Source organism: Ornithorhynchus anatinus, chromosome 5, assembly GCF_004115215.2.
Source record: "Ornithorhynchus anatinus isolate Pmale09 chromosome 5, mOrnAna1.pri.v4, whole genome shotgun sequence".
Lineage (NCBI taxonomy): Eukaryota > Metazoa > Chordata > Mammalia > Monotremata > Ornithorhynchidae > Ornithorhynchus > Ornithorhynchus anatinus.
Window position 1 is genome coordinate 37,973,513 of NC_041732.1, and position 25,323 is coordinate 37,998,835.

Here is a 25,323-nt window from a genome sequence, read left to right on the forward strand (position 1 = left end):
ATTCAACAGGGCTTGGATGCTTTTCTGGTGCTCTGTAGAACCCTAATTGCGGCTGTCAATCTGGGAGGACTTCGATGTACCACCAAACTCAAAGAAGCCCGCATATGACTACTGTGGTGCTTGCACACCTGGACAGTGGTGGCCCTGGAGGGAATCCCCTGGCTTCTTTTTTTTGATCTGGCTCAGATGCAGATTCGCCGTGGATGCTGCGGTCTGGGGCTCTGCTCTGGCTAAACTGGGTCAGGCCCTAGATTTCAGGCCTAAGCAGAGCCCCAAAACAAGGAAACAATCAGGGGAAAAGGCTGAAGAACAATCTGTTTTTAGCTAGAGAGAAGCAGCATGGCCTCGTGGATAGAGCAAGGGCCTGGGAGTCAGAAGGACCTGGGTTTGAATACTGATTCTGCCACTTGTCTGCTGTGTGACCTTGGACAAGTCACTTAACTTCTCGGCCTCAGTTATCTCATCTGAAAAATGAGGATTAAGACTATGAGCCCCATGTGGGACAGGGACTGTGTCCAACTTGATAAGCCTGTATCTAGCTCAGAGGAGGTACAATGTCTGATGTATAGTAAGCACTTAAACACCATAAAAAAAAGCTACACTGAAGTGATTATGATGTCATCTGTCGTCACCCTTTCCCTAATCAGCTTCAAAAACCCTTAAGTGTACAGCACCTATAACATACACCCTTAAACTACTAAATAATTGCCTGTGGCCTTTACTCAAGAGATTATATCCGAGGGGTGGGTGTGAGGCTGGGTGGGAGGTCTTAAAATCTATATTTTTTCTGCCCCTGTGTAATTCACCAACTCTGAATTTTGGGCCTATTCTTAACCATTTGAGAGGTTACAATTTGGCTAAAAAGCAACAGCAAAAGAACTAGAGTTCGAACCATGACAGAACGATTCTATTAAAGTCATTTTTTAACTACAGAAAGAAAAATGTTTTACCTTGGTAACAGTTAACATGTAAAAATTAGTTACGCTGTTCTCATGGGCTCGCTTGATTCGCAATCTGCACTCTTCTTCATCAATTAACTCACCAACATATTCGTTTACAAATTCACCCTAAAAATGACACAAAAGCACAAAACACTGCATTTTATTTGTGTTCCTTGCAGGACCACTACTCAGTTGTGAACCAGAGAGGACACTCCTGAGATTACTGAAGTAAATCTGAGGTAAATGGATTCAGGGAAAAGGCTGCCTCCCCACTTTCTAAAAGCACAGCAGCAGAGTGATTGCACTTCTCCTGTCCTTAGGCAAGTCAATATTTTGGATAGAAATCCAAGGGCTTTGGTCCTTAGATATTGTTTTCCTCCCTTTTAAGTTTTCTTTACAAAAACAGAAATTGCCAAACCAGCTCAATACATCCTGACAACTCGTAACTGCAAGGAAACAAGATTTTCCCAAACTACTCTTTGATTTGGGGTTAGGAACTTTGGGAAGTTGCCTACATTTTTTCAAGGGACTGGGGGCATGATTTAAGAGAATTATCAGCGCACTCCAAGGGGGACATGTCTCGGTGCCTTGTGCCAGACTGGTTCATTTACTGGCACTTTGTTGTTCAGGAGTTGCTGCCACTTTTCCTTATTGCCTTAATTCCTCTGCAGCATTTCTTTGGTTTTCCCAATCTCCTGGAGATGACAAAGGTACCGGAGAGGTCCACTTGGTATGATGAGCACCGAGGAGGAAGTAATTCACCCATTTGCAACACTTTTTTTTTTGGACTGGCACAGTAACATAAAAACAATGACAATATCTAATCTGAATAGAACTTATTGAATAGAACCTCGTGACCTGGAAGAGTCACTGAGGCACCCAAAAGTGGCTAAGGCCCCAGGAAGAATCTACTTTATACAATCTTGTCGAGAAATTAAAGGACTATTCTGTTACCCTACAAAATGTTTGGCCATTTCTCGTTGTCTCACCTCGCGTTTTCTGGGGCTCTCTGATGGCAAGAAGCATTAACACCCCCCTTTAGAAAGTATAGTTCCAATGCTGTATGCCATATTTGTAATTTCTAGCAAAGTTCTTGCCTTTGCTAATCTAATTTGAACTGATAGGCAATGTAACTCGAATGTGGGATCAATTTTCAAACACTTTGGACAAAGTTTCTAGTAGAAAAAAGGAACTAGAATAATGTACCCTTTTACATATTCCCACTTCTGATTTTAATCAATCTGTTCATTCCTACAGAGGTAAACTGATAATAAAGTGAACAAAATCCACCTCCTTCTCTACTCACCCAGCATAAACTGTTGCTGGCCTCGGACAAGTGGGGGAGTGCTATTTTCACAGCTGGCAGGGTAGTTTCTTTTTCATGCCAACTAGTTCTTACATTAACACCACACGGATGTTAGAGTTGAATAGTACACTCTGATTCAGAATCTGGCTTTGCCTTCTCTCAATTAAATCCTTCAATTTTATAAATTACTTTTTATTACATTTGGGTGGAAAATGCAATTTTTGTACAACAGGGTATTTAATCTCTGCCAAATGTTTATTCAGTATTGTTTTACCTCTCACTGGATGCATCGGTGAGCTTCTTAGAACAAATGCCTCTAAAAACATTTGTGTACTGTGCCTATATGGTTAAAAATGGCGGGGAGGTGGAGGAAAAATCTCTTCTAAATTACAGGCTTATAAACTTTATTTATCTTGACAGTGTACATCCATTCCCTAAACCAGAGTCAGACTTTAATAGAGAGGTCGCACTTGAATAACACTGAATAAAACCGACACTAACATACATACAGACTTAAGGATCTGGTTGTAACAGCGTGTCCCTTAGAAGACAGTACTGGGTGATCGGGGTGCCATTCAAGATTGTGGCAAAGAACCAGTTATTGGGAGTGGATTAAATAGACAGTTGCCTGGGGTCACCAGATTAAAGGGGCTGACTTAAAATCACCAGCTGGGGGTTCCCTGAAAGTAACAGTTTATGGGCTCAGTTTGGGTGCACTCCAACCCTCAAAATTCTTCTCCCAGCAAGTTCCACTCCTTCGTTGTTCCATTTTCTTCCCCTTCTTGAAGAGAGCACAGAAGCGGCCATGATGGTTAGAGGGGCTCCACAGCCTCAAGTGATGATTAGTGAGTAGATAAGTATGAGAAACTAGCTCTATCCACAAGCAGCAGCTTCACAACTCAGCTAGGAAAGGCCTCTTTGCTTCTTTCTGACTCAAAGCTCCTTCATGGAAGACCTTAAGCATTCTGACCTCTAATTTGGCCTTATTTGACCTCTAATTCTAATTCTGACCTCTAATTCGGCTTTATCCGTGACTTCCCACACATATCTTTGTGGGGATCTCAGGGTCAGGGAGAAGCCACATCTCCATTCTTCTGCTTCACTAACTAGAAGTTGTGCCAACATTCTCTGATATCCTCAGAATTATAAATAAATTCAGATGGATGAATGGACTCTGAGATGATCAATCTCCAGGGTTTTGCAGAAATAGTGCTGGTGGCTTCATTCACTCTCTTGTACTGAACCAAGAGTCAGACAAGGTCCCACCCTGCGAGAGATTTTTTTTTTTTTTACTTGGTCCTTTAAAAACAGTCCCAGGTACAAAAGTAGTACTAAGGCCTCAGTTAAAAGGAAAGTACGCAAAAATACTTCTAATTCTCCTCCTTTTACAGGAGGAATGCATTTCAAATAGAAAATGACCAAAATCCCCACTATTAATAGCAGGACCATTTCCAGAGTGGAAGAAATTGGCCTCATTACCGACTATTCTCCTTCCCCTCCTTTCCTTTCCCCAAGAAGCCTAGCATTCTTAAACCTAAGAAGCCTGAGGGTGTGAGAAGGCAGTTGTTACAGAGGCTCAAAACAAATCCTCACTAGTGCTCTTTTAAAGACCCCTCAAGAAAACAAAGACTCGGCCCTGTGGAGACTACACCAGAAGGAAGAGCGCTTCAAAATCCCTGCCAGCCTCTACCTTCTTAATGCTTCTTTTGGTCCTGAGGCCCCAGCCGCGACGCTCTGTCTTGATGATCTCGGCGTCGGGATAGAGCCTTTTGGTGAAGCACTGGTTCTGGCAGCGTTCTCCGGCAGGGCACACCTGGGGGTGGCACTCATACTGCAACATCCTATTCAGGCACTCGGACTCCAGGCCACATGGGTTCTCATCGGCGGGCTTGCAGTTACAGCGTGGGATCTCTGACAGGTCTGCAACCTGGATTTGAACTTTCCCTATTACCTTGTTAGCCTGGAAAGCAAAACAAAACACAAGAGGTGGATGGATGGGAGGCAGTGCGGTCCGGGATGCTCAGCATTCTGTGGGCTGGAAGTCAGGAGGCCTGGAATCTAGTCTTGATTCGATTACTGCCTTGCTATGTGATTCTGGACAAGGCTCTTAAGTACAGCATACCCAGGCACAAAACAAGGAGATATCTCTCTCTCTCTCTCTCTCTCTAGCTCTATCTAGAGCTATCTATCTATCTATGAGAAACTAGCTCTATCCACAAACAGCTACTTCACAACTCGGGTAGGAAAGCCCGCTTTGTTTCTTTCTGACACAAATATCTTTCATACAGGATTTTAACCATTTGGACCTCTCGTGTAGCCATATTCATGCCTTCATATACAACTTGAAATAATTATCAATCGTTATATGAGATCTCTCTCTATATATCTAGAGATCTATCTAGATATCTTATGTAGATATCTCATATAATGACATACATAAATATCTACTTAGACATACATCTATATATACATATTTAGATAGACAGATATATATGGTCACTGACATATCATATTCTCATATCATGAAATAGAGAGGGGTATATATACATATGGAAGTACCTGGGGCTCTTTCAAAGAAAAATGCTACATAAATTCAAAGTAGCATATTATCTGGGTGTGTGGTAATTGGTGAAGGATGAAATTGGGTGATATGTTCAGGTATTCCAGAAGGCCTGGCTTTGTCAAAAAAACTCATTCTGAATAATACAGGTCAATGCAGCAGCTACTAACTACTACTAACTCAAGGAACATGAGCTGGTGTCAGTATTTTTTTTCCTAGATTTACACCCACAGAGATTGAATGAAAATTAGCAGAAGTTGTTTAGAGTACAAGAAACCATGTGACCACCATAAAAGCAGTCTAACTTCATAGCCATCAAATATGCTGCTCATTTGCTCAATGGGGAAAACTCACTTTAATATGTTTATAGGGAGGAGGTTTTCTTGAATTTCTTTCGAGCTCCAGTGCTTCTTTACTTTCTCTTTGTGCTTTCAGCTCCTGAAAACGTTTTGCAGCTTCTTCAAGTGCTTGACAAGAGAAAACAAAGACATTAACAGAGAAGGTGTTCATAAGGTTTCCCACAGCCTTTTAACTGCTGCTGATTTAAGGCTTTTTATTTGACATTTAGAGGCTGGAAATTTACTGCTTACGGCTGAAACAGAAAAAACGCAGGCAAGCCAAACAGGGTTGTGAGTCATTAGTTACAACTGTCTGAATGCTGTCTGGACTGGGTTCCCCTCCACCAATACACTCGGTCACTAACTGTTTCCAAATGGGCCAAAGGACGGCTTTTCACCCTGGACTAGACTGCATCTCAGTTTCTCTCTCTTAACCCTGGCTGCTTGAAGCCAAATCCTAAACAGGCTTCAGGTGCAGGTTCCTGGCTCATGGCTTCTTGGGTAGGAGGAAGGGTCTCCTCCCCTGGTAATAATAATTGGGGTATCTGCTAAGTGCTTACCATGTGCCGGGCACTGTATTAAGTGCTGGGATGGATACAAGCAAATCAGGTTGGACACAGTCCCTGTTCACATTGAGTTCACAGTCTCATTCCCCATTTTGCAGATGAGAACTGAGACAGAGAAAAGGGAAGTGACTTGCCCAAGGTCACATAGCAGGTAAGTGGCAGAGCCGGAATTACAACCCATGGCCATTGTGGCTCTGACACGATGGGGTTTCTTGAGCAGGGTGGCCAGCTCTTTTTAGGAAATAAAATGACAATCTACAACGGGACTTGCTGACCACAGAGTGGGCAAACATTCCCCGAAAGAGTCACCTACATACAATGGGGGGTCTAATTCAGCACTGATGTGGGGTCAGTGGAAAAGCATTTTACCCTGGATTATTGAAGAGCATTCTTCAACCTGGACCCTACAAGTATGCCAGCAATCCTGGGAAGGGAAAGGCGCATTTTGCTTTCAAAAATTCTTATACTTTATACCAGATGTGTCATTCTCCTGCAAGTTACAAGATGTTGAGACATCAATCTGTCTCGATGCCACTAAAAACAGCCCCCTTACCTTTTTTGAAGGTCTTGTTAATACTGGTTTGCCCCTCAGCAAAGCTTTTATCTCCTTCAACATACGGGAAAACTCTGCCCTGGTGCACCCAATAGTAGTCATGAGAGCCGAAGAAGAATACGGGAAAATCCCCAAAGTCATGTTTGAGGCCCTGGATGTTGAGAGGCACAGACCTGGGATTGCAGATCTCTGCTGGCCACCATCTGAAAAGAACATTTTTTTGACAAAGGAGGTCAGAGGTTGAAGGGGGAGGAGAACGGAGAAGGGAAGTTATAAACCACAAATTCTCGATGTGTGGAACAAGAGAAGTTCTGTTGTGCCTACATTTTGTGTTTTAAGAGCGTCCAGGCCTACCTGGCCTTCAAACCAGTCCTAACAACAGTTTTCTAAGTGGACCTGAAAACTCTGACGCATGAAAGGGACAGGGAGGAGATAAAACCACACAGGTGAGGTACTAGAGGCCCTCAACACTCTCAGTTTTAAGACTCTTGGGCCTTTTACTGAGAAAACAGTTTCACTTCGTGTTTTTGGCATTCGACAGCAGGTAAGTTAGTGCTCCTGGACAGCCCTCCTGACATTGCTTTTCTAATTCTGCTCTTTTCTTCCAGTCAATCAAGGGTAAGTTATCTTTTGGCCAAATTTGGTAAGTTTTGAGCCAAAGTGTACTCCAGACTTTAATTTAATACTCAGTGGCCTTAATCATGGAACTTCTTAAAATTTAACAAGTTTGGAGTCTGGAACAGGATAAAGGCACAATTGTCTCATGCTAAGATGAGTGAGGATCCCAGCAACAATTGAACAAAACCATCTGTAGAAACATTTGACAGTTTCCAGGAACTGGAAGGCAAGTATTGAAGGAAGACATTAAATATTGCAAATGAGGCTTATCATAAATGTTTCAAGACCCTGAAAAACTTAGTGCATCTAGAACTAAGTGTTAATTACCTGCCTTGAGATAATCCTCACTGTTGAATGACATGGTCACATGCCTAAATTTACTCTTCAGACTGACTGGCCACACTAGAGCTTTATCTAATATTTACGACACCTCTCTTTGGGGGGTTAATTAAATTAAATGTAAACTATGGATAAGAATTGGAGGAGTAATTTTTTTGTTTTATGCATAAAACATATAAGTAGCCCTTAAAACAGCCCATGAAATAGATATATGATGTAATTTTAAAGATCTCTGAGGAATTTGAATGAGATTGCAAGAGTCACTGAGGGGAGTATTAATGAGCAAATACTCAGACCTGCGTTAACAAGCTGGGTGGTTCTTTTACAGGATCTGCTTCACAGACTCACTTTTTTTTTCCCTAGGGAGCTTTGGACTTGGCATAATTTGGTATTCAAAATGTACAGCTTCATGCAATTCAGCTGAGCCTATTATCCACTATAATATATATATGTGATATATATATAATATATACATATATATATAATAGCGTGGGCTAGTGGATAGAGCAGTCAGAAGGACCTTGGATCTAATGCAGCTCCACCACTTGTCCGCTGAGTGACCTTGGACAAGTCACTGAACTCTGTGCCTCCGTTACCTCATCTTTAAAATGGAAATTAAGACTGTGAGCCCCATGTGGGACAGAAGCTTTGTCCAATCTGATTAAGTTATATCTACCCCAGTGCTCAGAACAGTGCTTGGCACATAATAAGCACTCAACAAGTACCATAATTATTATTGTTAGTAGTAGTAATCGGAAGCAGAAGTGGCATGACACAATGGATAGAGCACGGGCCTGGGAGTCAGAAGGTCATGAGTTCTAATCCTGGCTCTACCACTTGTCAGCTGTGTGGGCCTTGGCAAGTCATTTCACTTCCCTGGGCCTCAGTTACCCCATCTGTAAAATGGGGGTTAAGTCTGTGAGCCTCAAGAAGGAGGGAATGTGTTCAACCTGATTTGCTTGTATCCACCCCAGTGTTTAGTACAGTGCTTGGCACATAGTAAGCACTTAAATACCACAACTATTATTATTAATATAGTAAGAAATATTAATGCAGCAATAAGTGTTGAAGTTTTTCCAAAACCCACAGGAAAATTTGGCCTGGATAGAAAAACATATATCAACTGAGGCACTATCTGGGGCTTCCTTTACATTTCATGTCACCACCCTTAAATGTTACGTCTTAATATATTTAACTAAGATAAAGGCAGTTTCCTATTCAGAACTCACTCTACAACTGACCTCAGCTAGAGAAACCACAGTTGATGCATTTCAGAATGCAATAGGATGCTTAGAGAATCTGGAAAATGGGTATACATTCTAGGCAAGGCACAACAAAACAGAGACCATATTATAAAATATGAGAGAAGTGTTTTAAAAAATTCCTTAAAATGTTTTTGCACTTTATAGTTTTAAACATAAAATCAAACTTTATGGAACTCTACATTGATTACTAATAATGTCAGTAAAATCCCACTTTAAAGAATGGGTCTGGAAAAAGCACTTTACAATTATGTTTTTTCTGAAGAAACAGAAATTGTCAGTGGTAGTAAGAAAAATCTTCACTGCTGCTGTTTGCAACCATTCGAGAACTAACAGTGAAAAACATCTGGAAATTCTGTCACTTTGAATATCTTTATGGACTAGTTCAGAATAGAATTTAAATAACTACTTCCTGGGCCTTTAAAATTACAGATTATTCGGGTCCCAGTGCCAAATTATTTATGAACAAGGGTATTTTCTGCCTCACATCGAGATAGTAATTTACTTCCTCTTTGGAATAAATTAATCTGGAGACAGTAGAGAATCAAATCATTTTTCAGACCTCACTGGAAACACAGAATGACAGTCAAAACCACAAAATAAGAGCAACACAAAGAAGGCCAGAAGGAACACGGCCAAATGACCCAGCCCTTGCAGACAGAAGCAGCCAATTTTACAAGTTCAGGGGCCAAAATCAAACACATTTTTGCCTTCAAGAGTTTTGTTTACTGGTTTTTCATATATTTGGGCCACTAATCTTTGACTTTCCAAAAAATAGGGGATTTCTATTAGATAAGCATTCTATTAAAATGGGATTTTATTGTATTTTTTGAGAACTGCAAAAATCGGACCCTTTCGAAAGGCCTCCATTGAGATGTTTTGGCTATACCTACACTGGGCAGCTATGGAAAAGTCAGGTTCTTGGCAAAGAAAGGTGACATAGTACCAAGTGGAAATTCCATTCACCTATCTTTTGCCTCTCAAGGACTGCTGAGGTTTCTTGCTGTCACTAATTGAGACCTATTGAATGTTGAAGCATTTCTCTGTTCACTGAGAATTCAACTGTTAGAATACTCCAGGGACATTCACAGTGATATTTGTGTCAAAGGGGGCGATGAGCCCAGTGGCCTTTTACAATCCTTTCATTCTTGCAAAGCAGCAGTTCATACTATTTATGGGGTAATAAGAAACAACACAAAGGTTGGGGGCGGGGAACACGACAGGGAGGGCGACAGGGAGGGCGTGGCAGGAGATGGGAGGGCAGCACAAGGGAAACATACCCTCCAAACCTGGGAAGTCTACCAGTAAAATTACTTAGATAAGAGAGGTTTTAACACAGCTTGAAGCTAATTTTTTCTTCAGAAACATTTTTGCACTGCTCTAGTAATTACTTGGGCAATTATTGAAAAGACTAAAAACTTGGGACTGAAAAATGCAGAATGATTTCTCTTTGTTCTTTGAAAACTTGCCTGTAATTTCCCAACTTGACCCAAACAATCTGCTTGTAATGTAGTTTCTTGCCAGCCTTACAATCATTACAGTTCCAGGAGCCCTCTGGCATCTCTATGCTGAGGCATTCCGGATGGAAGGAAGCTGGGCACGATTCACAGCATAACAATCTTCCACCTTGAAACAAACAAATAGCTTTAATAACTGAGAAAAAGGGGAAGAGAGAGAGAGAGAAGAGAAAGAGTGAAAAGCAAAGAAGGTTTTATTTTATTTTGCTTAAATTTAGTTTCCTTTCATATCTGATGAGAAGCAAAGGCAAAGGAAGGAGCTAAGTCACAGCTACAGTGCTGGATTAAAATTAAACAAACACATTCTGCCTCTCACGTCCCTCATCTGAAATGGGATGGTCGGCAGCATCACAGAATTAGGACACCCAGAGCTTTAAGCTGTCTTGCAAATCATCCAAAGTGTCAATTGTAAGCCTTGCTTCTATTAGAGGCAGAGGATCAGGCTGAATCATTTCAACTAGTCCACCCCGAGGAGGGAATTTTGTTTGAAATTTGCAGCAACTTACTTTCCTCTCCAATATCAAATTGCAAAGAACTTTCACTTATATTTTTTAAACCAGCACGTGACTGACTGAATCCCTTCACAGAAGAGTTGGTTGGTATAGAACAGCCTATAGGTTGATCAGTGGTTTTCTGCTCCCACAGTGAAAACAAAAAGGCACAAGGAAGACCATCTCAAATTTGTGATTGTATGTATCGCTGTTCCCTTTTCAGGGAAGATTAGGAAGGGTAAATCAGGCTAGCCAGCATAAAAATGATGAAAATACCCATGCAGAATAAAGTACCACATAGATTTTTTTCTTTGCAGAAGTTCAGAAGAACTCTGTTGTGCACATAAGTAGTTCTTGCATCAAGACAAGTGGGATGGATACAATAAGGCAACATTTAAAAATATTTAAGCGAAGAAATAAGAGGGCTTATTTTCCCCTCTGAGTGCTTTGAAAATACATGTATTGTGGGCAATAACAAAAGGTGAATGATCACCTTAAATGAAAAACAAAATTTATGCAGGAAATGCACTTGCTGCAAAACCAACCCACTATTTGTTGGATTTTAGTCTCGTAAGAAAAGGACCAAAAAAGTAAAAAGTAGGACAACTTGATAAAATCTTCCATGTGATCCAAATGTTTGGGATGGTTATGATACAGTTTGTTTTCCGGAAAATCTTAACCACCTATAGACTTTCAAAACTCTTAAATGATGGTAGCGCATTACAGAATACATTCCTTTAACAATCAGCAATGAATTCATTTACTATATTTCCTCTGCTAAAAGCCTTTTAAATTCAATTATTTGGGGTATTTCCCCCTTGACTTCAGCCCCCCAATGTGGATTAGTTTTCATAATCTATACCACTTAATAATTTATTTCAGAGGAAATACAGACCCAGCGTAATTACTGAAAATCATTATGGTAAAGAAGCCAAAAAATGAGGAAAACAGAAGCCAAAATAAAATTACAAACAAAACCATCTCAATGCTTAGCGAGAAAGTTTGGCTTTATGATGCATTAGTAAGATATCGCTTAAGCTAAGCAATCACAGGGCTCAAAATAATTTCAGTGCATGTGTCAGGTTCAGCACCAAGTACTGAAAACACAGTATGCAAAAATTGAAATGATCTAACAGGGATCACAATGACCCAATTTCCTCTGGGGACCCAGTTTTCCCAGGGAGGTGAAGGAGAATTTCAGGAACCCCATGTGTAATCGGGGTCCATCCTTCCTTTTCTAGCCTCTTTGTATACGGGAAGTCTCCCCAACAAGGTGGAAAATGACCTTCAAAAAAAGCTGCCTCGATCCATTTATTCACAGCTGCCAGTCTATCTGCCTCATCTAAATGCAGAGCAAGCATTTACTTGAGGTGTCACGCTTCCAAATTTTAGTCACAGGATGCCACTCCAGTTGTCTGACAAGGTGAAGAGCTGAACCAAACAGACTTTACCCAGCAGAAGAACAAAAAGTCTTAGCTAATTCATTTTAAGAGTGTGAACTTGGGCTCCTCAATCGTAATGGAAATGTGCACAGGCAAAAGTCATCTGCCTAGTAAACTCGTATTTTAAGTTTGACCTCGAAAATGCCAACGACCCAAATGAACATCAGCACTAAGCCACACTTTTTTTTCTCTACTGCAGGCAACAAGTAGGCAAGGTAAGGTTAGTCCTGGAGTAAAGCTACTTTCCTCAGATGAAATCACTTGGGAAAATTTTTAAATAGAGATTTAGCTGAAGATTGTCAATTTATGATTCTATTCTCATCCCTTTAATGTTAATGGCAGTTCCCACACAGGCGGAAAGGGCAAGGCAGAGTTCACAGAGTGAAATCAGATAAACTTCCAGTCTATATATTTGAATAACTTACTGGTAGATACTGTTGGTCAGAATTTACCCTGAGGGAGCAGGGTGGATAGAAATTTGTTATGGTGTAATTATTTTAAGCCCTTTAAATCATTTTGCCAGCAAGATGAAGACATGCTCACAAAAACCAAGGCAGAATTTACCAAAAGCAACAGATGGTGCTTGATAAGCATACAGTTTTCCTTCAAATTAAAAAAAGATAGAAAAAAAATAAAAACAAGAGAGAAACTATTTTGGTTGTTACCTTTCTCACATTTCTTTTTGGAAGCTGACGAAGAAGGAATCATAGGTAATTTCATCAACTCAGCACGATTTGATTCATTCAGTAGGTAGTGGGATTTATAGGCATAGGAACTGAACATGGGGTCTGAATGGTCCTGAACTATCAGCCCTATACGAAACAAACAGAAAGAGATGAGTTGCAATGAAACTACCCATGATTCCATAAGGAAAAAATAAAATAAACCAACACCTATTATGCAGATATGCTTTAAAGTTTAAAAGAAAAAATAATATGAAGAAAAAGAAAGATCTGACAGAAAAGGTTTCTATAGCTCCTATCAGATGACTAGGTGATTGAAGGCCCAGTTCTAACTGGAAACTTACATTTGAAAGTGAAAAATCCCTCCCATATTTAAGTCTCTAAACAGACCTCTACTAAGGTTGTTTTTAAAGATTTGGACTGTATTTAAAAACAAAATGGATGCTGAGCACTGTAACTAATAAGCCATTATCCCCAATCTATTCACTTCGTGATTTCATTTAAAATGCCAGGGACCTAAAATTCTATAGAAAGGGAAACATCGGCCCCTAATTCAAAAGCTTTAAAGAAGCATCTTTCATTGTTTAAATAGACAAATCCCTCCCTCAACGTACAGACACTGAAGTTGGACCTTAGAAGTCACCAATTTCTAATTTGTACCCATCTTTCGTTAAGACATCCTTCTCTATCTACATCATTGGAATTTAGTACATGGCTTTAGAAAGTCATGATCTGCGGGATAATTCTGGAAAAACTGGGGGCCACGAACCGAAACTGTCACATCCGCTCAGAGAGCTTTATCAATGCAATATTTTCTTCCTAAATATCAACCTTCTACTCCCAGGCAGGGCAGGAACAGGTTTCCCTTGAGACCCACTAAGTCACTCATTCATGCTGAATGGTGGCATAACTCTTTGTGGGGGTTTTTTCTTACCCTAAACCTGCCTGGTAGGAGGAGTAACGGACCAGGAAAGACTTCTATTTACCCAGGCTATTGACTGCTTAAAAACCACCAACAAAAAAATAAAAACAAAAAACAAAAAAAAACCCCACCTTAGTCCTCCCATCCCAAGGTACAGCAGCCATTTCATTTAGATTACTTTTGTTCTTCCAGAAAAGATTAGTGGAAAGACTAATTTGCTTTAAGGGGCCAGTTTAATTCACCTCACTTGAATATGAGAATCTCCAACTGAAACCTGGGCAATAGCAAGATGAAGTTCACCTTCTAATACCTCTTAATTGAGCAAAGTTGAAAGAAAATTTTAAACTCAGTTAAAAATCATAAATACCAATGAATGGTATAGTGTTAAAATATTTCTAACAAGTCACCAACTACTCAAAGGAAGATGTGGAAGAACATTACACTATGGAATGAGGCTGCCTGAATAGCTCCAAAATGAAAATATTTTAAAAATTTGATTTTGTGCTTATTTTTGGACAGACGAAGCATCCAGCCATTAAGCTGTTGGATTTCAAGAGTTGGCTTCACAAATCTCTAAAAATGGATTACCAGGATTTGGACTTCTCTATAGCTGAACACAGAAACTAACTATATAGAATACATGAACCTGAAAGTAAATCAAAGTAAATTTTCTAGTGACAGGGCTTGAAGAATACTGGGTGACTGGCCTGCTAGACAGAAGTTCCCCAGTTAGTGAGAATTATTTTTCCAAGATGTCTTTTTTGGGTTTTTCACATATCAATGATTTTTTTTTCTAATCTAAGCATCCCAATAATCATGCTTACTAAGCAGTTTTCTATGCTGCCCACAAAAATGTTTCACATGTATGGGCAACAGAGTTTAAAAATATACACACACAAAAGAATCTCAAATCGTTCAGAATGATTTCATCAACTGAGTCACCAACATGGCTTTTAGGATCCAGTGCTCTCCCAGTAACATTTCCAGTTCAATGATGTTTTCCTGCTAATCTTTTAACAAAGGATGTAATCTGTTTTAAAATCATGAAAGCTTGCTTATAACTTAAAGTAGTTATACTTGTCCCCAAAGAGTAAAGTCTCCAAAATCAGATTTTTTCCCATTAAATCTGAATCATCGAACATATGCTATCAATGAAGATAAACTCAAAGAACTCCTATATTTTCAGGGCTGCTCTGGAAACTGCTGAGATGGACCACCAAGAAATGAATTTGGTGGACTCATTCTCTCTGACTTATAAAGAACAAATCCATTCTTGGGATCAATTCATCTTAGAGCTAACCTTTTTGTAAGTCACTGGTAATGACTGTTGGAAGTAATTAAGGTACTTGTTAAGCACTTACTAGATACTAAGCATTATACTAAGCACTGGGGTAGATAAAGTTTATCAGGTTGGACACAGTCTAACTAGGAGGGAGTAGGATTCAATCCCCATTTAACAGATGAGGTAACAGGTACAGAGAAGTTAAGTGATTTAAGGTAAGGTCACACACCAAACATTTGGCAGTGCCAGGATTAGACCCCAGGTGCTGTGACTCCTAGGTCTGTGTTCTTTCCATTAGGCCATAATGCTTCTACTGTCCGCTGGCTATCCTTCTACTGATAGGATACCCCTACACTTCCTGCCTTGATTAATGCGCTTGACTGGATATTCAAAGAGTCTAAACTTGTTTGGCATAAAATAGTAGAAAGATTGATTCTGGAGTTAGGATTTAATTTACTCTCCTTCCAATTTTTTTTTCCCAACTTGTTTAAATAAAAAGTGAGCAGAAAGCACACCTAGTGAGAACTCTATGTAATTAAACAAATACACTTAAAGCAAAATCTGTTTTTCACTGTGCTTGTATCAAAATCAAAGAGCATCTAACTCCAACAAGAAGATCATTTCAGCTTTGGTAAGATCTCAGTAGATGTTAATAGGCATGCTAGTTACACTGTGAAAGCTTCACTATGGTACATTCACATTAACTTATGAGTTACTTCACATCCTCTCCTAGAGGCCTTTCCTGACTAACCTCTCATTTCCCCACACTATTTGCCATCCCTTCTGCATTGCCTAAGCAGTTGGGTGTGTATCCCTTGAAAACTTTGATATTCACTCCACAGCACTTATAGACATATTCTTATACCCTGTCATTTCCCCTCTTTGTAACTTATTTTATTGTATGTTTCCCCACTTAGACTGTGGACTTGTGGCCAAGATTGTGTCTATTACCTCTATTACACTGTACTCCCCCAGGTGCTTAGTACAGTGCTCTGTACAGAGTAAGCCCATGAGAAGCAGCGTGGCCTAGTGGAATGAGTTTGGGTATGGGAGTCAGAAGAACCTAGATTCTAATCCCAGCTCTGCCACTTGTCTGCTGTGTGAACTTGGGCAAGTTACTTCACTTCTCGCTGTCTCAGCTTCCTCATCTGTAAAATGGGGACAAAGACTGAGAGCCCCACGTATGGCTCAGAGTTGCTGTTTATTGTTGTATTGTACTTTTCCAAGTGTTTAGTCCAGTGCTCAGCACACATTAAGCACTTGATAAATATGAATGAATGAATGGGACAGGGACTGTGTCCAACCCAATTACCTTTTATCTATCCCAACTCTTAGTACAGTGTCTGGCACAAAAGTGCTTAACAAGCACCACAATTATTTTAGGAATTTTTAAATACCATTGACTAAGGTGCTTTTCGTCTACTTCTGTAATTTTTACTTATTATTCATAAGTCCTTTATATTTTAACCATAAATAAAAGTAAAAATGCTCTCTATCTGATTGAGAAAACTTCAACTTCACATTTGAAGAAAGAGAGCTCAAATTCGTTCAGCAATCTACGGGACATTCCATAGTTTGGGGATGAATCAGAAAAGGGGCAATAGCATCTCTCAGCCTATTTTGCTTCCAACAGGTGGGGACTGAAAAAGCCTACAGTTGTTAGACCTCAACTGGCAACATTTTATGTGCTGTCTTGGGTTGTGTCCTGTGACGCCTCCACACCAGACCAAAACAATATGGGAAAAAAAAACCAAAACAAAAATCAAAACACACAATGTAAACCAATAACTGAAAACTAAACATACTAGCCTTGCTTTCCAATGGGAATCTTAATCAGCTCGGGGTCCTAAGTAAAACAGAGAATCTGACCAATGAGGGGTTAGTTTTATAGATTTTCCTTGGTAAGCATACCAGTAAGACCAACTGAACTGGAAACAAAGGAAAAACGGGGGTGCTCACCTCTTGCACAAACGAAACAAAAGCCTACATTTACAGCAGAGGAAGAATGACTGCTCCTTTTGGAATGGTTACTACAGATGAGAATGTGGGTGGACACAAATACACTTCCTGCAGCAATACAGCCATCTCCTGAGTGATATGCAATTGGGCATTTCAAGCATCTCATCATACGACCTGTAAAACGGAAAGGCAGAATAAGACCGTGCATAAGGCAATCTTCATGACAGAGTCCATATCAGAGGTGGAGAAAGAAGCCATTCTTTTTCTCCTAGGCATAGAACTTCAGATTAAAAAAAAAATGGACAATTACTCTGGCCTGAGTAAACATACTCGTCAACAATAACTGCAATGATACGGGTAGGCATTTCCAGCAAGAATATGCATAACTACTTAGGTAGATAGACAACGGAATTTACTGCAAAAAGGATCTCCCTAAAGGTAACAGAGCAGCTATTTCCCTATTTGTTGCTCTCCTTTTCTAGTAAACATATAAACCATGGAAGTTACTGCAAAAAGGATCTCCCTAAAGGTAACAGAGCAGCTATTTGTTGCTCTCCTATTCTAGTAAACATACAGATAGTGCCAACTGTAAACCTTCAGAGGGAAGAGCCTTTTGCTGCCTAATACAGCACCATGCACTACATGGGCACTTCAATATGTATGTGGTGATTCTGCTCTGGATAGTTAAAGTCTGTAGTTATTCTTCACTCCCTGTGAAGCGGGTGAAGAGTAGTAAGCGATCTTCCAAGATCCAAGCTAAGTGAGTCAGAAAAAGAAATGATACATTTCTGAATCACAGTCTTCTGTGTCCACTGATCCCAGTAATCTCAAAGTTAAGAAAAACTGCTCTTAACCTTTTATTTGAAAATAAAACCAACTTCCAAAAAGTCTTAATAGAAATAGGTTTAAGATTTAGAGGTCCACAATTCTACTTCCCAAAGGAGAGTATTTCACATGTGCACAGTGAGAAGGATCATATTGGCTGCAAACTTAATAATGATGGTATTTGTTAAGCACTTACTATGTGCCATGCACTGTACTAAATGGTGGGATGGATACAAGCAAGTAAGTTGGACACAGTCCCTGTCCCATATGGGGCTCACAGTCTCAATCTCCATTTTACAGATGAGGTAACTGAGGCAAGAAGTGAAGTGACTTTGCCAAGGTCACACCGCAGACAAGTTGTAGAGCTGGGATTAGAATCCATGATCTTCTGATTCCCAGGCCCATGTTCTATCCATTATGCCATACTGCCTCAGATCAGTACACAGAGAGAGTGATTTTCTGCCAGTGATCCATTTCAAAATGGACCACAATTTTTTATTGAAACTATTTTCTGCCAACCAATTTGCACTTAGGGTAACAAACCACTTTCAGAAACCATATAAAGCAGAACCTGGAGTGTCCAAATGGAAAAGCAAGCTTACCAGAGACCATTTTCTGGACAGAGGCAGGTGAGGCATCACTAAGTGTTCTTTGTTCATTTATTTTGCCCTGTGATTCTGTCTTATTGACTTTGTAATACCCTCAAGTACACACTGTAAAAGCTTCCGAGTCAAGAAAACCTGGTCTCTTCCTGCAAATGTATTTGCCAAGATACCAAAGGGGAGTTACACACCTGCAGCTTGCAAGTGAAAATGACTAATATTCTGTCACAGTTGAAATATACTGTTGCCCTCTATTAAACTCCACTCTATTTAAACACTTATTGCTCTTCCGACCTTTAAGCTTGGCTTGGCCTCACCTTTGCTTGCTTTGTGGATATCCTTCTCCATGGAGCAGGCAGAACAGCAGTGCTGGGGACAGCGGAATCCTCTAGCCTCAAAGATAGCAGTAGGAAATATGCGAACACAGGCCTCATGGTAAAATTTACCACAGGCACTGACAGAACAACGCTTCACATCTTTACCAGGAACCTTACAGGAAAAACACGTATGGTGCCCTGAAGAGTAGGAGAGGAAACAAATTACATCTCAGACTGGAGACATAGAGTGAACCTGATCGGTATAAAAAAACAAAACACTACTTCCCCAAACCTCTTCTGTGGAATAGAATCCAAATTTGGGAGGACAATGTTGGATGAACATATAGGAAAAACACACCACTATTTATCCAAACGTCAAAATGCACATATATATATATATATATTATATACACACACACACATATGTATCTGTATATATATGTGTGTCTCATATATATGTATATTACTGTTGTACTTTCTCAAGTGCTTGATAGAGTGCTCTGCACACATAAGTGCTCAGTAAATACTTTTCTCCTTCTCCAGGAGTGATTCTGCGTGACTGTGTAACAAAGTTAGATTATACTAAGATTTTACAATGGCAACACTTTAGTCTTCTGCAGCTCCCTTCCCACAAAGTGAAAACACAGTCTTCACCATTACAGTTCCAGTTTCCTAGCTGATATGGAACAAATTCCATTCACTGGACCAGAGCTCACACCACACTCTTCTGACATTACTAGGTTTGGCATAGTTTTGAGTCACAGTAATCCAGACAGACACTATCCACATTTGGCCAGGGAAGTCTCAGTTTACATATCAGGAAAAGTACCTGACAGGAGACATTAATTTGACAGTGAAAAACGTCAAGACCTTTGCCTATCAGGACCCAGGAAGGTGGTGATATAAGCTTGTTGCCTTGAACAACTTCTTTTTGAAAAATCAGATGAACGATTATAACACCCAAAAAGATATGACCAATGCCCAGGCCATAAAGACCTTATATTTATCCACTCTTTCCCCAGTGCCTTCTCCCTAAACTTTTTCTACACCAATTAACAGTAAAATTACCAGTTTCACACTCCACGCAGACAAACTTCCCATCAGGGAGTGATGTTAATCCCAGGCATTCCAGGTGAAAATGTCGAAAGCACTCCCCTTCACAAGCAACGAGAGAGTCGCTATAGCTTTCACAGACCTACGACAAGCGGAGAGAAAGAGTTCAGGCCACCTATTCAATCATCAGCAGGTGAAGATCTGGGGGCCCCAGATCGTTCATGCTGTCTACCTAGGGGTTGGTTGTGAATAAAACTAAATTAACTGATGCTTGGGTATATTGAAAGCACCCACACTAATCTGGCTTTGGGATCGTGGTACTTTCAGCAATTTATCTTGTCACAGCAGACAATTGACAGAAATTGGTAAAAGTGTGCTTAATTGAAGCAGCGTGGCCTGATGGATAGAGCATGGGCTTGGGAGTCAAAGGGACCTACGTTCTAACCCCAGCTCCGCCAAGTGTCTGCTGTGTGACCTTGGGCAAGTCACTTTACTTCTCTGGGCCTCAGTTATGTCATCTTTAAAATGTGGATTAAGACTGTGAGCCCCATGTGGGACATGGACCGTGTCCAACCTGATGACATTGTATCTACCCCAGTGCTTACAATGCCTGGCACATAGTAAGCAATTAACAAATACCATGGGGGAAAAAAAGTCATAAATATTGAGCATTCATTGGTATGTTTCATTCTCAACAAGCACAACAGCACAGTAAGAAGCATCTTTATGAGTGCACAATGTAGTAGGAACTGTGAGCCTACATTCTACTTTCTAGTCACACACCCTCATGCACCCATAGGTGAATTTCATTGTCAGTGGCACCTCTTTCAAGTACAAAGGACAACTATAAATATAATTCTCCAGATACAGATCTCTGCTTAAGTCTGGCTCGTGCTTTGGTTCAAGCTTAGGATGGTTCAGGAGCACAATATAGAAAACAGTTTTTAAAAAAAATAATGAAAATGATGATGGCATTTGTTAAGTGCTTACTACGTACCAGGTACTGTACTAACCGCACGGTTGGAGACAAATCGGGTTGGACATAGTCCCTGTTCTGCATGGGGCTCACAGTTTCGATCCCCATTTTACAGATGAGGTAACTGAGACCCAGAGAAGTGAAGTGACTCGCCCAAGGTCACACCGCAAACAAGTGGTGGAGCTGGGATTAGAACCCATGACCTTCCCAGGCCTATGCTCCATCCACTAAACCACTCTGCTTCTCGTGTTTGTACAATTACCTCACACATTATGATTCCCAAAAGGTAAAAAGGAGGCCTTAGAGGAAGGGATATTTCTAGCTTCCTTAGCTTCAACCAGATCTAGTCATTCAGAGAGATGCCAAATCCATACATCACCCTCTTCAGCTGCTACCTAGACTCTGCGCCAGATTCCCACCTTCAGAAATGGCAGAAGAAAGAAATGTTCCATAGGCCTGACTGCCCACCTGACACACGGTGTCTTTCTTATTTGTTCCAGTTCCTCTTCTCGATAAACTTGAGTCCACTGACTGCACATCAGAGGCATCGGCATCTGCAGTGGCTGAAGGGCTGTCTATCTGCTTTCCGAAGCTCATCTGCATTAAGAACGGGGCACTGTGAGCAGGGGATCTTCCCAAAAGCCAAATGCTCCGAAAACTAACTAGAAATCTTGACCATGAAACATTCAACAACACTTGCAAAGCTCAAGGGCCCCGTTTTATGAATTCCAAATTCTGGTGTTTCAGAGAGAGATTTTAGTTTCTTCATGGACACGCTCCCCTCTAACCCAATCAGTACTAACAGGCAAGGGAGGCCATGGACTCGACAAGAGATTGTACTTAATTATTCTTTCTCCCGTTGATGAAGCCTAGCCCTCCACTCCCCCCGCCCAAAAAAACATAAGGATTATCTGTCTCATGAATACAGTTAAGTGTCGCTACCCTTGATATTGGCATTCTTCTGTGAAACACAATACAGACCAGGACTGTCCCCAGATTTTTAAGTACTTACTTGCAGATCATTGAGTCCTCTAGAATCCGAGTCAGATGTGTCTCTATATGCTGAGCTAGTCATTTCTACGTCAGTTGAGGCGCGACTCCTTTTCTTTAGAGGTTTACAGGAATCTGAAATCTCGCTGGCACCTTAACACAACACACTGAAATTAATCCTAAAATAGCGCTGAAAAAAAGTTCTCAGTGGGAGAATATTTTCTTTCCCCAAACTTATCTTTAGTGTGAAAAAGCAGAGCTCTTTGAAGTCACGAAGTTAGAACTTCAGAAGCTTCTGACCTGCCTGGCATCAAGTGGTTCAATTTAAACCATATTATTAAAACAATTAATTCAGAGCTCCTGGTCTAAAGCTAATTTCAGCCAACAGTGCCCAAGTTCCATTCTGAAAACCAATTCTATCAAAATCGCAGGATGGATGACAGATTGGGAGCAATCTAGAGAACCATTTAATTTGGTGGGGGAAAGACATAAAACCCAACACATTGTGCAGCTTACAGATATGGTTGTAGAGACATCTCCATCCTGTTTTTTTTGTTTTAGGGATGTGACAAATCTTTGATTTGTATTCGATTCGTACACGGATAGTGCCATTTTCCCCCGATTTTTGCATTCGGTTGAATAGCGCCCCCCAAACGAATTTTGAATGTTCATGTAATTGTTCATTGAGCCTTCCTTGGTGATGTGGCATTTATTCTGACCATTAACAAGCGTTGTAGCACCTCAATGCATGTCACGCCATTTACGTGGCACGTTGCTGAGGGCTGAGAAATGCAGTCAGTATTCAAATGCAGCCAAATCACGCAGAGTTTGACGAGAGGCCTCTATTTGGAATTTATGCAGGAAGGAATGAGTATGAAAAAAAGCAGAGAATAGTGTGGGAATTTTTTTAACCGTGTAATACAAATCCAGCCAAAACAAGAGTGCAAAAAAAAAGCGCCAAAAAACAAAAACTACAAAGCAACAATCTCTTGGGCTAATGCAGCATCAGGCTCTACAAAAACAGCCACGATGAAACATGTGTAGGTCAGGCAGCACGCTGAGGAGTACCAAGAGACCAAGGAAAGGGTTAACTTTGCAACCCTTTTTTGTTTGGTTTTTTTTTGTTTTTGTTTTTCTCCAAAATTTCCATACAACAAACACACATCTAGATCAGCCCAGCAAACTATGGAGGAAGTGTGCAGTCCAGAAGAGACCATGGAGAATGGAGTCTCCTGAGGCCATGGAGATCCGTAACAGACTAGGTGAGATGCAGCACTTAGTACATAGCCAGATTCTGTAGTGGAGGATGTGGGCCTTGTTAGACTGCTCAGATTACTGGAACCTTGTTATCAAATCCCATTCTAAAGGTTTTTTCCACTCAAACAGTGTTTCCTGATATCTATACATGAGGGTGCCTGCCAGTGTTAACGCTGATTTAAAAAAAAAAAAAACAGGAAAAAAAAACCGAAAAAAAAAACTGCACAATCTATCTCCTTCATCGCTGGTGTGTGGACCCAGAACACCACCACATGGTGCTTGCTTGGCCTAAAAGCTCACTGGATTAACAAGGTTTTTTTTTGTTTTTTGTTTTTTGTTTTTTAACAGAAGAACAGCAGTTCTGCACTGAGAGGCTTTCGAAGGGAAACACACAGGTACCACCATTTCCGATGAGTTTCTGAAAATGTTAGAAAAATGGCAGATCCAAAGGCAGCTGCCCCGCTGTTCTCCATGATAACGGCACTAACATTTTAAAAAATAACTTTTAATGATTGTAATGCATACAGTTTGGGCTGTTTTGCACACACCCAGCAGGTGTGCATTAATGATGCTTTATTAAAAAACAACAGTCCGTGTTGAAATTGATCACTATAAAGTTATACGGTGGCTTGTATGCTGGACCCACGATTTAAGCTGTACCCATCCAGCTCTGACAAAAAAAAAATAAAAAGTAAAAAAAAAAATAAAAATAAAAATCACTTGAATGCTTAAAGCAGCCGTTCAGAGTCTTGCAGAAGAAACCAGGCAGGAGAATGCCAATAACGATGATGGCGAAATCAAAATCGAAAACAAAGAAACTGTTTATCGAGCCGCTGATAAAGAAATCTTGCATGGAGACTACAAGTCTGGAGTTTCTGGGATGAAATTGTACAGGAATCTCAGTCCACAGTTTCCTCAACCGCTGCGGAGACGGAGCTGTCACTGTATCTGACAGAGCCCTGCACTCCCCGGTCCGCCGACCCTGTGGAATGGTGGAAACACAACGCAATCAGGCCTCCTAATCTCGCAGCGATCGCGATGTCTTTTCTTGGAGCTCCGCCAAGCAGTGTTCCCTCCGAGAGGCTGTTCAGTTCTGCTGAGGATCTCCACGGAGACCATCGCTGCAGACTTCTCCCCGAGAATGCAGAGAGGCTGGTGTTTTTTTTTTTTTAAATGCAATTTGCCCAGAGTATACTACAAGTATCGTATGCAGTTTGAATGATCTCACCAATCACTCTACAAATTTTTACTGAAATCAAATTGCACACTTTAAAAAAAAATCAATTTAAAATTTCGCAACTTTTGGGATCTCTCAAATAGATTTTTGCATAAGGGTTATCTAATAGTGGCCATAGATACGCTATGAATTTTTTTAATTTAAAAAAAAAAATGGATTTTAAAGCACTGTAAAAATAAATGTGGCAAGATTTTTCAATCTGGTTGTCTTGTCTGATTTGTCATAGTCCATGTTTGACGAACAATAATAGCTACTATTCGGTATTCGGTCGAATACCAAAAAAAGTGGATTCGTCACATCCCTAGTTTTTATAAAACAAATGAAACCCCATAATCATGTGGAGAAAAGGTGAAAATTGGCTTAAGTCTACATGGTGTTCTCCAGTTTACCATAATAAGCAAGACTTCACATGGAGGTACAGAGTCAGGTCAATACGATCAAGTCACAAACACACACCAGGGAGTACTGCAATTTCACACAAATTATCGACTGAAGAGCAACAACAATGAATTACAACAACAGACGAAAATACATGGAGTACAAATAATTCATTTACAACCGGTTTCAGTCAGGGAATTGCAGAGCACATTACAGTGTGTAACTCACCTTTCTGTAATCCAGTCTTCACTGCAGCTTGGGGAACCGTTTCTACCTGTTCGAACAGGAAAACGCAGAATTAATACCGAAGTCTTTCTTTTCGTTGGGAGAAAGGAAAAATAACACTTTCACCAAGCTAAGTAACGATGAGTGGTTAGTGTATCTGAAATCTCAAGTCAATCCCCTGGTTCGGGGCAAACTCTCTGTCCCAGGAGAGGGGGAGGGGGGAAGGGAGAGAAGGGTGGTTTAAATCCTAGCTGCCTAAACTGAATGCCAAGTGACAACACACAGCCACATGCTCTCTAGCAAGGTCCTTTTTTCCCACCACTCCCTGGGTGTAAGAAGACAACAAGAATCCTTTTCTCAATGTCCAGGAGGCAGGAGAGGGGTCACTTCTGCAATCAGTCCCAGTTCTGTTTTAAACCCCTCCCGCCCCAAATACGTTAGGATAAATTTTTACTTACTATGATACTCTGGTTAATGTAACTCACGCCACTTTAAGACCCTTCCGCGCCTGCACTCACAGCTAAGTTGCTGGGAATCAGGACCCTCTCTGTAGAGAGTGCTACAGGGCTCCATACAGCTGGAAGCTCAATACTTTTGCTGCTAGTACAAACTTACGAAAATAAGTTTGTGATATTGCAAAAGCACTTTCTCGAGTGTCTTATGAACAGGGTTCTTGATCCTACA

General features: G+C 40.6%; 1 protein-coding gene across 1 annotated transcript in view; it reads right to left on the reverse strand.

The window, feature by feature from the left end:
- NSD3 (nuclear receptor binding SET domain protein 3) overlaps positions 1 to 25,323 on the reverse strand; it is a 76,009-nt gene that overhangs the window by 10,455 nt on the left and 40,231 nt on the right. The window contains 12 exon segments of the mRNA XM_029066415.2: positions 951 to 1,067; positions 3,938 to 4,207; positions 5,162 to 5,274; positions 6,265 to 6,467; positions 9,953 to 10,109; positions 12,599 to 12,745; positions 16,780 to 16,953; positions 18,524 to 18,721; positions 19,592 to 19,718; positions 21,021 to 21,149; positions 21,565 to 21,695; positions 24,643 to 24,688. Coding sequence (XP_028922248.1) covers positions 951 to 1,067; positions 3,938 to 4,207; positions 5,162 to 5,274; positions 6,265 to 6,467; positions 9,953 to 10,109; positions 12,599 to 12,745; positions 16,780 to 16,953; positions 18,524 to 18,721; positions 19,592 to 19,718; positions 21,021 to 21,149; positions 21,565 to 21,695; positions 24,643 to 24,688 — 1,812 coding nt within the window.